The 14517-nt window shown below is 54.9% G+C and overlaps 1 protein-coding gene across 1 annotated transcript in view; it reads left to right on the forward strand.

The window, feature by feature from the left end:
* The window catches only part of INPP5D (inositol polyphosphate-5-phosphatase D), a 93584-nt gene that overhangs the window by 58256 nt on the left and 20811 nt on the right, over window positions 1-14517 (forward strand). Inside the window, exons 6-13 of the mRNA XM_037524243.2 lie at window positions 367-454; window positions 2796-2876; window positions 3040-3111; window positions 4468-4591; window positions 6167-6273; window positions 7404-7506; window positions 10000-10196; window positions 10543-10660. Coding sequence (XP_037380140.1) covers window positions 367-454; window positions 2796-2876; window positions 3040-3111; window positions 4468-4591; window positions 6167-6273; window positions 7404-7506; window positions 10000-10196; window positions 10543-10660 — 890 coding nt within the window. The remainder of the gene's footprint in view (window positions 1-366; window positions 455-2795; window positions 2877-3039; window positions 3112-4467; window positions 4592-6166; window positions 6274-7403; window positions 7507-9999; window positions 10197-10542; window positions 10661-14517) is intronic.

A 14517-nucleotide genomic window follows, 5' to 3' on the forward strand; every position in this document is an offset into this window, starting at 1 on the left:
ACATTTTAAACACGTGTGTGTGTGTGTGTGTGTGTGTGTGTGTGTGTGTGTAATTCCTATAAACCTTAAAGGTTGGAACCGTGAATTACTAAGTGATTGCAATGAAGTTCTGTGATTTTAGATTCACATTTTCCTACAGGTTACACAGTCTGGTATGCTAAACAGGAGTAAATCAGGTCTCCGCCTCAGGACTCCATTGGAGTGGGGGGTGGAAAGTGGGGGAGGGGCTGGGGGGCAGCTCTGGCAGCCTGAATCTTTGCCTGGGCTTGTCCTTCTGGGAGGATTCCCTGCCTTTGCCAGGTTGGTTGTGGCAGAGCCTTGCTGGGCCCTCACTAATCCTTGACCTTCACCTGTGCCTGCCCCCAGGGAAGCGGTACGGACCCTCCCGGCCCTGGAATCCCTGCAGAGGCTGTTCGATCAGCAGCTCTCCCCGGGCCTCCGTCCTCGACCTCAGGTAAAGGCTTTGGGAAAGGTGGGGTTGATAAACCAGGGGCTGGGGGAGAGGGACATAGCAACCCGTGTGCCAGGGCCTTGGAAAGGCGCACCCCTCCTCCCCAGCGCTGTAGGACAGCGTGATTATGCATTGGGGTGAAAGGACTCAGCACTGGGATCCCACAATTGCTAAGGCTTTTTTCTGCCAGATTTTGATTGGGGGAATAAAGATGCCTAGTGTGCGCCCTGGCACACTAGGACACAAAGCCGCCTACTCAGTGCCCATTCAGGGGGCAAGCCAGAGCCTCCCGTCGTTCCCTGGAAGACAACAGAAAAAGGAGGTACCTGAATTCGGGCCAGGTGGAGTTGCCTCCCCCCACCCCTCCACCCCCACACACACAGCGCGACCAGGACCTTGGCCAGCTTGCCCATCTACCTGAGGAAAGGGGTCAACAGCTCAAAAACCAGCAAGAGAGGAAACCCTTGCACCAGATAGAAGGGATGAGGCTTGAGAAAGTTTTACTTTTCAATCACCTGCAAATAATTAAGTGAAAATTATTTTACCAATTTTAAAGTGAAGAAGGGTATAAAAAAGGGTGCTTACGGGAGGACAAGCAACAGCAAGAGCCGATTCAGCGAGAGGGAAGACAGGACGGCGCCCTCCTGAAAGCGCAGGGTGGCCCCCCGGGCCGCTGGCGGGAAATCCCGAGTCCGAGGGGAAAGGAGGCGGTGTCGTCTTTGCAGCTCCTGGGGAGAAAAGCAGCCTGAACACGAGAGGACCTGGAACTGTCCCCTCTTCTTGTTATAGGGCAGCCCTGATATTGAACGGGGTTCCTGGCCGTGGGTCCTCACCCGCGCTTACAAGGGACTTATGAATACTCCACCACAGGCACACACAAAAGGTTCATAAAGGTTTATTTACAAGGGAAAAGGAAATAAGGAAAATGTACAACTCAGGGAGAAAATAGGGAAATAAAGTCTTTCATGCGTCCTACCCGATCCGCCGACCTGGAAACCCAAAGGCACTCTCAGAGCTGGCGGAGAGCCAAAATGGGGGACCCCTCCAAAGCCCACGTGTCTGGCTTTATACCCACCTGGGTGCTGAACCCCACCCTCAGGTCCCAGCCACCTTCCCTTGGGTGGGGATGGGATGTGGAGTTCCCAGTGTCTGTGGCTTTGGCCTGGGGTGGGGGTGGAGTCCACAAAGCCTGTATGGAATTAGCTTTAGGGACAGCCTTTTCCCCCTAACAGCGGTGGGGCTGGGGGGTGCTGGATGTGACGGTGGCAGTGGCCCTGAAGGCGCCGGGCGGAGCCTGGGCTGGGCCCAAAGCAGCAGGGCCTGGCTGACTTGAGCGGGGCTTGGTTGTGGGGGCGTCCGTCTGGTGGTGATAAGCCGCATTCCGGTCCACCTGACATTCCGTTTAGTCCTGCGCGTGCCTGATTTTCCCCTGACTTCTGGCTGGCAGGCAGGAGGGCGTCTTACTGAGGCTACACCCCCAGCACCCGGCCGCGTGTCTAGTCCAGATGCTTCAGAAATGTTTGTTCTGTAAATAAACGTTCAAGACCATAAACTTGATGGCAGCAGGCAAACCTTCCAGTCTGGTTCTGCTGTTCACTAGTTCTGCGACTGAGCAGCCGCGGCTCCCTGGGCCTCGTGTCTGGCGGGGGCAGCCGACTGGGGCTGCACCAGGCTGGCGGCACTGAACACGGCGCCACGATTCCCTAGGAGCTGACAGTTGACTGGGGAAAATTACAAGGGGCAAAGCGTGGTGGCGAATAACAGGAAACACGCCAGGGTGGCTTGTGACTGTTTTAGCTGGAGGGTCTCCAGGTCTCTGTCTGCCTGAGGCCTGATTGACGTGGAGGTGGCCTCCCCAGGAGAATCCAAGTCTGCAGGGATCCCGGGGAAGCAGAGCTCAAGGCTGGGGTGGGGGGCGCGGGGAGTGAGGGTAAGAGTGCCTGGGGGAAGGCGGAGCGCTCAGTTGGGGTGATTCTCTCCCAGGGCTGGGGAGCAACTGCCAGGGCTCCTGCCTGGAGGGCAGCTGTGTTTTGCAGGCAGAGCAGGAACATCCCTGCTGTAGATGTGGGAAGGAGGGAAGGCAATCCCCGAGCTCTGCTTAAGCAACTGAGTGGGCGAGCTGGGGAGAAGCAGGTTTAGAGGGAAGGAGAAATGGAGACTTATTTTTTGGCCTTGGTGATTTTGAGGTGATTGCAGATAGCCCCAATTTCCTTTTCTACTTGCAGGAGTGATGATGGTACTGCGGGGGCCGTTGGGGGTTGTATGAGCTGAAGCCCAGCTCAGCATCTCTCCGTGGCCCCCACACCGGTGGCGGCTCTAATGTGCCCTTTTCCTCGTCACCCAGGTGCCTGGGGAAGCCAATCCCATCAACATGGTGGCCAAGCTCAGCCAACTGACAAGCCTGCTGTCCTCGTTGGAAGACAAGGTACCAGCACCCTGCAGCTTCTGCTGACCTCTCTTTGCATCCCCGCTTTACCCAGAGACTGCCCAGGTGTGCAGGCTCTGCGCGCCACTTGACTGTCCCAAGGGAGGCCGCTTTCCCTTGACCTCTCACCTGAATTCCCTTGACCTTGCATTTATGTCCGTAGGTCAAGGCCTTGCTGCACGAGGGTCCTGAGTCCACCCACAGGCGTTCCCTCATCCCTCCGGTCACCTTCGAGGTAAGTGGCTGGGGCCTGGGGAAGGTTCTGGTCCCTGTGGAAGAAGGGCTTGGGCTCAGCTTCACGAGGGCAAGTGATCCTGGAATTACAGGTTTTCAGGCCTAGTCTCCCAGCCAGGAACAGCTCCCAGGCTGCAGGGGCAGCGCTGAGCCCAGGGGCAGCCCCGAGGCCCAGCCCTAGACCACCACGGGTTGGTGTCTCATGAAGCCGCAGCAGGAGCTTCGCAGACCCTCAGGCAAGCAAGCGAGAAGAGCAGATTTGCTTAGAGAAAGAAAAAGTTTATTGAGGAGAAAAGGAACAGAAATAAAGTGGGACTCCCGGGCCATGGAACCAGGCCAGGGAGGGGCGAGGAAGCCGCGTGGAGCCGTGTCTCGGGAGCATAGACCTTCTCTCCCTGGTTATCCTAAAGCCCCACCAGGCTCCTGTGCTTGGCTAGTTCTCGGTCGGCTCATCACTGCCCAATGCCTCCGTGCCCAGAGCTAAGTCTCTGTGTCCCAGCCCTTTTTAATCTTCACTGCCCTGTATTGGAATGTCCTGTTGACCCTGAGATCATGAAGTAAGTCCCTGATGTCCTAAGTCCTGGGGTGTGTGATGAGTCCCCTTTGGACTTGGTGGTCCTTATCTCTGGAGCCTTCCTTAACTCTCCTGAAGCCCTGCACTGTCCTTGAGGCTGCCTAACTTGCCCGAGGACTCACAAGGGCCCCCTCAGACAAGGAAGACAAAGAGGGTCCCTCTGATTTTCCTGAGAGCGACTCAGGGCCCAGAAATGTGTTTTTCTTAGTAACCCCCAGAGATTCTGATGCCCTGTCTAGCACTGGTCCCACCTGAGAAACACAGGGCGGGATGCCCCACACTCACCCCAAAATCCTTTCCAGCCCTAGATGATTCTGCATTAAGCTATATCCCCGTCTTCAGCGCCTATCTCGGCCCCTCTAATTATTGTCAGTAAATGTTCAATTATTGGTCGTAACGATAATTAGGCCCAGGAGCTTCACTCTGTTACTAAAATACTTTCTGGAAGTGGACGGCGGCACATTAATGAATTTTTTCAAATTGAGCTGTGGGTGAACCATTTCCAGGAGCTCATCCGTTCCCACCAGGCCTGCTGGCAGGACCGCCGGGGTGCACCCGGCCATCAGCGCCCCGGCATCGTGTAGCGGCCGTGGAAACAGACCGTGGCTCTGGGGAGAGGAAAGAGAAAGGGGTGCTAGGCTTAAGGGGCCCCAGGGCTGGATGGCCAAGGGCTGCCCAGTCATTCAGACAAGGGCCCGCAGTTGAGCCTGCGAGAGCCAGGCCCGAGAAGGGGTGACTGACACTCTCCCACACTCTTCTCCTCCCCGCTCCTTTTCTTCGAAGGTGAAGTCGGAGTCGCTAGGAATTCCCCAGAAACTGCAGCTCAAAGTGGACGTTGAATCTGGAAAACTGATCGTTAAGAAGTCCAAGGATGGTTCTGAAGACAAATTCTACAACCACAAGAAAAGTAAGACCTGCAATGCCCTCTTTGTGCTGGTGCCCGCAAGGAGGGCCTGGGGCGCACCCCCCAGCCTAGAGTGCCCCCCAGTCCCTTTCCCTGCCTGGGGGACTCCGGCCCAGCTCCAGAGGCCACCTGTCGTGCCCTTTGCTGCACAAGGCCTTCCCTGGACGTTCTGCCTCTTCCCTTGGGGTCTCCAGGGACATAGGCTGCCTCTCCCTTGGTGCATCCACCCCAGGCACCCCCTAGGAGGCAGGGGTCACCCTGGGTGCCTAGTGTAGGCACTGATATAATGATTGGCAGGATGGTGGAGGGACTGAAGTTATGCTTTGGGAGAAGGGCATGATGGGGGGAACAGGTTTGTGTGAAAGGGAACTAAGCCTTCATCTTTCATAGTGGGGAATCTCTATGTAGATAGATATTTAAAACTGAAATACCGGGGGCCTCCCTGGTGGCCTGGGGGTTAAGTTTCAGCGCGCTCACCATGATGGCCTGAGTTCGATCCCCAGCCAGGGAGCTACCCACAAGGCACAGCAGACCCCTCCTGTCTCCCCTCTGCTCCCCTCAGCAGTGTAGCAGTGTATTTCGTCAGTTTGCCTGTTCTGCTCCCCACTCTGTCTCTGGTGAATCCTCTCACCCCCGCACCTCTGGCCTATACCCCAGCTCTTCTATGCATAAATAAATAAAATAAATCTTTTATAAAAGTTTATTAAAATAAATAAATAAAACGGAAACAACAGGTAGTAGCTACATTAACATGTTATTTAGAGCACGGAGAAAAATTCCAAAAGAATCTGTCAAGAGAGTTGCAAGTGGCCGCCTCTAAGGAGCGGGGCCTTGGAGGGGATGGTGTTGTTTATAATAGTCTTATGGAAGAAGTTGGGTCTTTTAATCATTGATAGCAGTAAACATTTTTCAAAATTTACATGTATATAACTTAAAATTTTTAATTAATTTAGGTAAAATTTTAACTTTTATGTAAGTATTTATAAAGCAAAAGAAGGGGGCCTCCCTGGTGGTGCAAGGGGTTAAGATGCAACCTATGAGGCAATCTGCGGCCACTGCAGCACGAGTTCGATCCCCAGCCAGGGAGCAACCCACATGGCACAGCAGACCTCTCCTGTCTTGCCCGCTGCTCCCCTCAGCAGTGTATTTCAGTCAGTCTGCCTGTTCTGTTCCCCGCTCTGTCTCTGGTGAATCCTCTCACCCCCCACACCGCTGGCCTGTACCCCAGTTCTTGTATGCATAAATAAATCTTTTTTAAAAAATAAAGCAAAAGAAGGCAGGGGGGAGGGAGGAGGAAGAAAGAGAAAGAGCAGGGGTGGGGGGAGATGAGATGACAATAGTCACCCTGTGTCTGTTCTGGCCAGAGCACCTTCTAGATAGTTCCCCATTCCACCTTCCCCGAGAGCACGAGCCCCTCCCCGGAAGAGCAGCCAGGAGCTTGGGGGTGCGGGGAGGGTGGGCTCAGTACACATCTGTTGCTCAGCAGGGGGATAGAGTTGATGGCTCCTCCCTGAAGTATGGGAAGGTACAGAAAGATAAGGGGGTACAGGAATAAATGGGCCTTTTTTTTCACTTAAGTCCTGCAGCTCATCAAGTCTCAGAAGTTTCTGAACAAGCTGGTGATTTTGGTAGAAACCGAGAAGGAAAAGACCCTGCGGAAGGAATACGTTTTTGCTGATTCCAAGGTCAGTGGCAACAGGCTTCAAAGACAAGAGTGGAGTGAGGGATGCTTCTGAGGTTTGCTGCGTCCTGCAAGTTGGCACCGTTGGGGCACTCAGTTCCCAGGGCCCCTTCCCACCTGGGAAAGCCCAGCCCAGGCGGGCAGGAGCCTGGGCCTGAGCAGGGGCTGCCCCTTCCCCTCTGCCTCCTGCCGCCCCTGGTCTGCAAGGAGATCCCCTGCTGGGACCGGCTCCTGGGTGAGAGGGGGTGGCCCCCGCTGGACAGAAGCTGCTTGAATTCTGAGCCTCTCGGTGAGGATTTGACAGTTTGCGGGGAACTGTGTCATGGAGAGTCTGGTTAATGAACCCATCTGACATCTGTGCATCGAGGGAAACCAACAGGGCTGTTAGATTTTACCCGTCTACTTAGAATCTTCTGGAGCCTGGAGTTCTAGCAGGTCACTCATTTCTAGCAGGTCACTCATTGATGTTCTTTGAAGTTACTGACTTGCCTGGAGGCAGCAGTTTTCCACAATGCTGCTTTTTCACAAAGAGCGTTTTCCATGGGCCCAGCCCCTTCTTAGCACCAGACCAGCTGTATCCTGGCTCTTGACATGCACCCCTTATTTGAGACCAAGGAGAGAGGTTCCCACTTAAGTGTTAGCATTGGTCAGTACCATCGAGGAGCTGGAACCCCTCTGTGTGGCTGTCCTGTCCATCCTCTAGCATTGGGGGCAGTGACCATGGGCCACAACACACACGGCTCCCTCCTGGGCAGGTGCTGGCTCCCTGTGTGATGGGCACCGTGGGCAGACTGAGGGACAACGGCTCTCAGGGCAGGCCCATGGGGACACCCCCACTGGCCCACAGTACAGCTCCTACCTCACCTTCTGAGGCTGGACACTTACGTGTTCTGCTTTCTGCACTGAAGCGTGGCCTGCGGTGCCCAGATGTGGTGGCTTCTCCACACTTTCCTTTTTATTTCCTCTGAGTCATGTCTTGCTTAGGGAAGGCTGGGTCAAAGGGAGGTCACGCTGTCTTAAGGCTTTGGGCGTGCATTTCCAGATCTTTCGGTTCCCTTGGGCTGACCGCGTGCTTTGAAAGCACACTGTGGGGAGGCAGAGGCCTTGCTAGTCTGTCTGCTCTTTAACCCCTAGAAGCGGGAGGGCTTCTGCCAGCTCCTGCAGCAGATGAAGAACAAGCACTCGGAGCAGCCGGAGCCCGACATGATCACCATCTTCATCGGCACCTGGAACATGGGTAGGTCCGTGCGGCCGGGACCCTCGCGTGCCCCCAGCCCTCTGCACGCCGCCTTCCCAGAGACCCTGTCCTTTTCCCGAGGGGGTGGGCAGGAGAGAGGAGCGCTGGGTTCTCATGCCCAAGAGCAGTTGAAACAGGTTGCTTTGCATGGCTGAATTGGAAAATTGGGGGTGAAGAGGGGAAATACCTAGATAAAGGAGCACTGGGGCACCTGCCAAACTTAGGGAACTTGCCGGGGCCCCCAAGTCTGGAAGAAAGACCAGCCTGACTGGGGGGAGAGACAGAGAAAATGCCCAGTTAAACTTGAATTGTACACAAATAGCAAACAATATTTTTAAATGGGTGTTTAGCTAGACGTAAATAAATACATGCATTTTAAATCTATATTGTGCTATGTATTTACATACTAATGTATATCATATACTAATCATATGTTTCCTGAATGTGAGTTGTGCGAAACATTTAGTCTGTTTAGCTGGAAATAACTGATAAATATGTATCAAATGCTTGAAATAATAAATGTGCACATTTTACTTAATAGATGTACTGTATATGTACATGCAAAATATACTAGATATAAGCTATGCTAAATAATTGTTTATTGTAAGCATTCAGTCATAAATTTAAAAAATAGGTAGATGCCGGGTGTCCTATTAAATGTGAATTTCAGATAAAGAGATATCGCCCCAATTTATAAAATTATCTGTTGTTTCTCTAAAATTTCAATTTAATGGGCATTGGTCTCCCTGCTTGGTCTGGGCTCCTGACCCTGTAGAGTCCCCCCAACAGCAGCAGCGCTGGAAAGGGGAAGGTTGAACCCCTGGAAGGGGTGAGTGCAATCTGGAGATGAAGCTGCAGTTGTGCCTTCAGGCCTGTCTGCCCAGTGAATGGGCTGGGGCTTCCGGCGGGGAGTGGAGACCCCAGGTATCCTATGGTGGCACCTATGTAGAATCCAGGCTGGCGCCAGGGGTCCTGCCCCTGATGTTCTGGCCAGTGTTTCCTACTGGCCTCCCATTTCAGTAGCTCTCCCTCTTGGGCTTCATGCCCTGGGCACACGGCCCCTTTGTGATTTTCCTCTGGGTTCGAGGGTTTAGATCAGGCTGGGTGTGGGGAGGGCTACCTTGCTGCACAGCTGCAGGGGCGGCCTTGACACAGTAGACCTTGGAAGTTGGGGCGTGGGGCCCTAGGGCACCTGCTATACCGGGACAGGCCAAGGGGGGGCGCTAACACTTCGGAGTCAGTGGGAGCCACACTCCGCAGAGGTCAAGTTTCTGTAGTTCTTGGCTGCTTGGCACTTGTGGGTGGAGATGATCAACTTTGGAAAGTTTACTCAACCTTCGAGGGCAGTGCAAGAGAAACAGCTCTTGCATCATTTCTTTTTTTTTTTTTAAGGTTTATTTATTTATGCATACAAGACCTGGGGCACAGGCCAGATATGAGAGGGTTCACCAGAGACAGAGTGGGGAACAGAACTGGCAGACTGATGGAAAACACTGCTGAGGAGAGCAGTGGGGAGACAGGAGAGGTCTGCTGCGCCATGTGGGTTGCTCCCTGGCCGGCTGGGAATCGAACTTGTGCCGCAGAGGCCTCGGATTGCTTCATAGGCCGGTGCTTAACCCCTTGTGCCACCAGGGAGGCCCTCTTGCATCATTTCTTTATGGAACTGCTCCCACTCATTTTTTCAAATGGCCGCATGGAGTGGTCTTCCTGCCCTCCCCATTCTCTGGCTGACACCCCCACGTCTCAGTCTGGGCTGAGATCTGTCTGCTGCAAGGAAGTCACTGTTGTCTCCCGACAAAGGCTGTCCGCCAACTGGCCAGTGGGGTGTAGGTGCTCAAGGACCGTGACTCAGTTACCTGCGTCACACTAACCTCCACATCCGGCCTCTTGTGCAGCTGTTTCCTCGCCTTCTGGAATCTTCAGGTGTTTCTAACTTTTGAAACATAAAGTTCTCTTTAAAAAGAAACATAACTGAGATAAACTGATGCCATTCGCAGCAACATGGATGGAGCTAGAAGGGATGACGCGCAGTAAAACAAGTCAGAAGGAAAAAGAAAAATATTGGATGGTTCACTTACGGGAGGAATATAGGGGAACCAAATCAGGGATCGGGGGAAACTATAATAACAATAAAACCCAAAATTAATAGGCAGCTATATAGCAGACACATTTTGCAGGGGAGGAGGAGGAAGAGGGATCAAAACGAAGGTGGGAAAAAGCACAGGTGAGAAAAGGAAGTAAACATTGTTAAAAAAAAAAAAAGAACAATGATGTAAAAATATATAAATAAATAAATCATTTTTAAAATAGAAGAAGAAAGAAACGTAACTGAACCGTCAGCGGGCCCGGCTTCTGGGCTGGACCCTCGTTCTCCATCTTCGGGATTTTGCTGGGTGGTTAGATGCGCTTTCAGTGACGTGCGAGCCCCCCACCCCTGTTTTGAATTTTGCTCATGTGCCTTTGACTCACTTGTGTTGGGTTTTGCTGTTGAAGGTAACGCCACCCCTCCCAAGAAGATCACGTCCTGGTTTCTCTCCAAGGGGCAGGGGAAGACGAGGGATGACTCTGCTGATTACATCCCCCACGACATCTATGTGATCGGCACCCAGGAGGACCCCCTGGGAGAGAAGGAATGGCTGGAGACCCTCCGAAACTCCCTGCAAGAAATCACCAGCATGACTTTTAAAACAGTGAGCACTGGCGGGTGCTGGGGGGACTCTGGGTAGGCCTTGGTAGGCCAGCAGCTAGGTCCCAGCGCCCAGCGCCCTCCACCTTCCAGGATCAGAGAGGAACACCTGTACCCAGGTGTACTTGATGGGGCCCATGGGTGTTGCTGAAGATCCCCAAGGTCGTCCCTGTTCCCATCCACGCTCAGCTCCTCAGTCCCGGCTCTCTTCTTTAAGATACTTTGTCTCATCTGGGGGGTGTGCTCAGTCCCCCGACATGTAAGGGATTGCAGACGTGGTGGGCATGCCGTGGGGACGTGGTGGGCACGCCTGCTTCTGGCCGAGGGCTCAGAGCTGTCCTCTTTGCCAGATCGCCATCCACACCCTGTGGAATATCCGAATCGTGGTGCTGGCCAAGCCGGAGCACGAGAACCGGATCAGCCACATCTGCACGGACAACGTGAAGACGGGCATCGCCAACACGCTGGGTGAGCAGGGCAGAGCCCCCTCCCTGGCATCCCGGGTCCACATGCACGAATCCACTCTTCAGGGCCAGCGGGGACTCCTAGGGTTAAGGTCTGGGATCTCAGTCCTCGGAGCCCCCCAGGCTGGGCAGACTGGGGTGGTGGGTCCCCTAGAATCACTGCCAGGGTCCCTGCCAGTGTTTCATCAGGCGCCTGGTGTCGGTGCTACTGGCTCACAGCCCCGACCTTGAGTACAAGCACCTAGAACAGGGGCCGACGGTGATGTTTGCTGTAAAGGGCCAGAGTAAATATTGCAGTTGTGTGCTGCATAGCAGGGCAGTCTGAGAAGTGTGTCGTTAGGCAAGTTTGTTGTTGTCTGAACATCACACCCTGAAATTGCACAACCTTAGACGGTCGGCCTAGTGCCTGCCCTGGGGGCACGCCGGGACCACCGTTGTCACGCAGCTGGTCATGGTGACGCGTTTAGCAGTGTCGACTGTCTAGGCTTCGTGGCATGCACAGCGTGGAAACGAGGAGTGAGACTGTTCTGGAAATGTGACTGATAAGCACAGGCCGCGTGCTGGACCCGACCCACGAGCTGTAGGTTACCCACCTCGGTCTAGATCTGGAAACACTGGTGTCAGCTTGGAGCCCCTGGGCTCCAAGAATTTTAATAAATGCAGAGAACTGCGTGTGTGGGTGTGAGGGGGATGAAGGCATGTCTGTAAGAGAGTGTGAGCCTGAGTGCATGTGTGTGAGTGTATGTAAATGTAAATACATGTCTGTGATGAGTGTTCCAGCATGTGTGTGTAGACAGACGTGTGAGTGTTTCCACAGTACATGTTTGTAAGTGTGCATCTGTGTGAGTGGGTGTTGGTGAGCGTGTCAGGCCGTGGGTGTTAATGCGTGTTTGCTGTATGTCCAGCCTCTGCGGGGGATAGGCGCGTGTGTGTATGCGTGCTCAAACCTGTGTGTGTGAGTCTGAGTGTAAGTGGGGATGTGTGAGGGCACGTGGGCAGGTGAGTGTGCGTGTGGACAGGTGTGTGTGCCTGCAGGCAGGTGCCCCACACAGGGACGAGAGTGGAGCTGAGGGCAAGGCCAGTGGTCTGGCAGCTGGAGTGAGGGACAGAACATGGCCCGGCAATAACAGGAAACAGGAGAATTGCAGCAACCGAACATGAACAGCTCTCTCAGCCTTTCTGCCGACAAACCGCAAACTGCCCGTGTCCACGCCCACACGTCCCTCCTTCCTTCCTGTCGAGGGGAATCGGCGGCTAATGTGGCCATCGCCCCGAAGCCCACGCCTTTCTGCTGCCCAGGAACCTCCTCCTAGACCCTGCCCCACCTCTGCCTGTGCCCGCCTCCGTCCCGCTTGCCTGCCCACCCACCTCCCAGCACAATGCCCATCACCGAGGCCAGCAGGAGCCTGCCGGATGGACAGGCAGGAAGATGGCCCCTGAGTGACCGTGTGCTGGCCAGGGGTGTGTGCTGTGGGGTTGACAGGCTCTAGGTGCTACTGAAGATGGGGCTCAAGGGGGCCCTCTGAGAGGGGACTCAGGTCCAAGGGGTAAGGAGGGTTGGAAGGCGCCACATGGCGGGAACAGCAAAGCTGAGGCCCTGGTGGATCATGGGGCGAGGCTGGGGAGGCAGGAAAAGGCCTGGGCTGTAGAGTCGTGAGGGGAGTTTAAAGGAAGGAGACCCCAGCCCCTCCCTCACTCCCCAACTCCCCCAAAGTGCTCTCAGCTGTGGCCAGCGCAGGCGGGAGCCCCGTGGACGTGGGTGGACCGAGAGGATGTGGGTCTTCAGAAGAGCTGGCGTGTTGAGAGTGTTGCCTGTGTCGAACGCTGTGGGAGTTTTATCTCAATCCAAATGCTCTGGGTGAGCCCCTCCCTCTCCTCCCTGGAGGCCGCAGGGATGCAGTCCACTGAAGAGAAGGGGCGGGCAGGGATTTAAACCCAGTTCACACTGCAGGAGGGGGAGGAAGCTGAAAACTGGGCCACCCCGATCAGGGCTGGGGCGAGCCAGGGGAAAGCCAGGACCGGAGGGCAAGGAGGCCCGTCCTGGCTCTGCCACCTCTGTCCCAGCACAGGCGGGGCGCTGACCGGCTACGGCCATGGCCAGGGAGGCAAAGTCAATGATCCCCAAGGGCCTTTGGCTCCTGCCATCCCAGCGCTGTTGAGCCCGGACAGAAGACAATCCTCTGTAGGTCACTTTCAATTTTCCAAAGAAAGTAGAAAGAAACAGGTGAGGTCAATTTTCTCAAACCTCATACATCCCAAATATTACCCTTTCTATAGGTATTTGAGCTAAAAAATGATTAGATAATTTACATTCCGTTTTTCTCCGGAGGCTGACAAAGGGAGACCCGCACAGGCCCCCTCCGTGGGGACCAGCCGCAGCTCGTGCTCCGCTATTATTCCAGGTGTAGATTCACCTCCCAGGTGTGGTGGCCACAGCGTGCCCAGCACAGGCCCTGTAGCTCACCACCCTCCCCTGGGCCTGCTCCCCTCCCCTGTGGGAGCCTCGGTTCTGCAGCAGATTTCTAGAGTTTGTTCTGGTTCGTTCCTTTGCTTTGGTTCTCCATATTCCACTGCGAGTGAAATCATCTGCTGTTTGTCTTTCTCCTTCTGGTTTATTTCACTCAGCATCACCCCCCAGGTCCCTCCACGTTGCCCCAAATGGCAAGGTGCCATCTCTAGTGACTGAGGAGCACCCGCTGGAGTGTTCAACATCACCCCTCTCTCGTGGCGCTGAGCTTGTCTCCACAGCTTGGGGCCGTCCGTGGCGCCGCAGTGGACGGGGCGATGCGCGTGTGCCTTTCAGTTGGTGTTTTTGTCTTATCTGGGGAGATACCTAGCAGGGGATTGTTGGACCACATGGTAGACTAGTTTTTAATATTCTGAGAAACCTCCGTGCTGTCTTGGGGGGGGCTGGCCCCGTCTACACCCCTCCCACAGTGCGTGACCCCTCCTCCTCTTCCTCTCACCCGCAGCCCAGGCGCGAGGGCCGAGCCCGCCGTGGCCACTGCTCAGCCACAGGTGCTCAGAGCCACACGTGTCAGGGCAACCCGGAGCGGGGTCCACAGACTTTTTCTCAGTTTGGGCAGGAAACATCCAGGCTCTGCAGTCTCTGTTCTGTCTGGGGGCGTGGCTGTGTCACGCCAGAGGCAGGTGCGGCCTCTGAAATTGGAGTGTCTTACCGGTTTCATGGATAATAATCTTTTGATTTGTTTCCCAACTATTAAAAAATATAAAGACCATTTAGGGCTGGCAGTGGGCCCGTGTCTCTCTGCCCCTGGCTGGTTCAACACAGACACCACACCTTCACCCCTTTCTTCCCTGCGCCCCGAGGTTTCCAAGGGGCGGGGGCCGGGGGCGGGAGGCACTTGTGCATGAACATGTGCATTTTCAGCAAGTTCCCAGGTCAGGCTGCAGTGCTGGTCCAGGAGCGCCCTTTGAGAGCCACGGTCTAGAATAGCTGAACGCTCTTGACCAAAAAGAGGTGGACTCAGCGCAGGTTTTGGGTCTCCCCAGGATCCTGGAGTCAGCTGCGGGGGAGTCAGCTCCCCAGCCCTGGGCTCCTCCTCCTGACTCTTCTCTTACTTGGCATGTGGGGTGACTGGGACTCCCCTTAGAGGGAGATGGTAACTCACAGATACCCCCCTTACCGGGAGAGGCAGGGGTGGGTTCCACCCTCATCTCCCATAGCCGGTGGAGAGCCCACGCTCTGGCCCTCTGCCTGCTTTCGCGTGGTCTTGGTGGAGACCCGGCCCCGCCCGCCCCTCCCCCAGCCCGCCCCCCCATACCCCTGCCCCTCCACCTCCCACCAGGAAGCCCCCCCGCTGCTTTCTCCTTTGTCCTCCTGGTTCTTTAATAATAACA

Source organism: Talpa occidentalis, unplaced genomic scaffold, assembly GCF_014898055.3.
Source record: "Talpa occidentalis isolate TD23 unplaced genomic scaffold, MPIMG_talOcc4v2.1 talOcc4.3, whole genome shotgun sequence".
NCBI classification, from domain to species: Eukaryota; Metazoa; Chordata; class Mammalia; order Eulipotyphla; family Talpidae; genus Talpa; species Talpa occidentalis.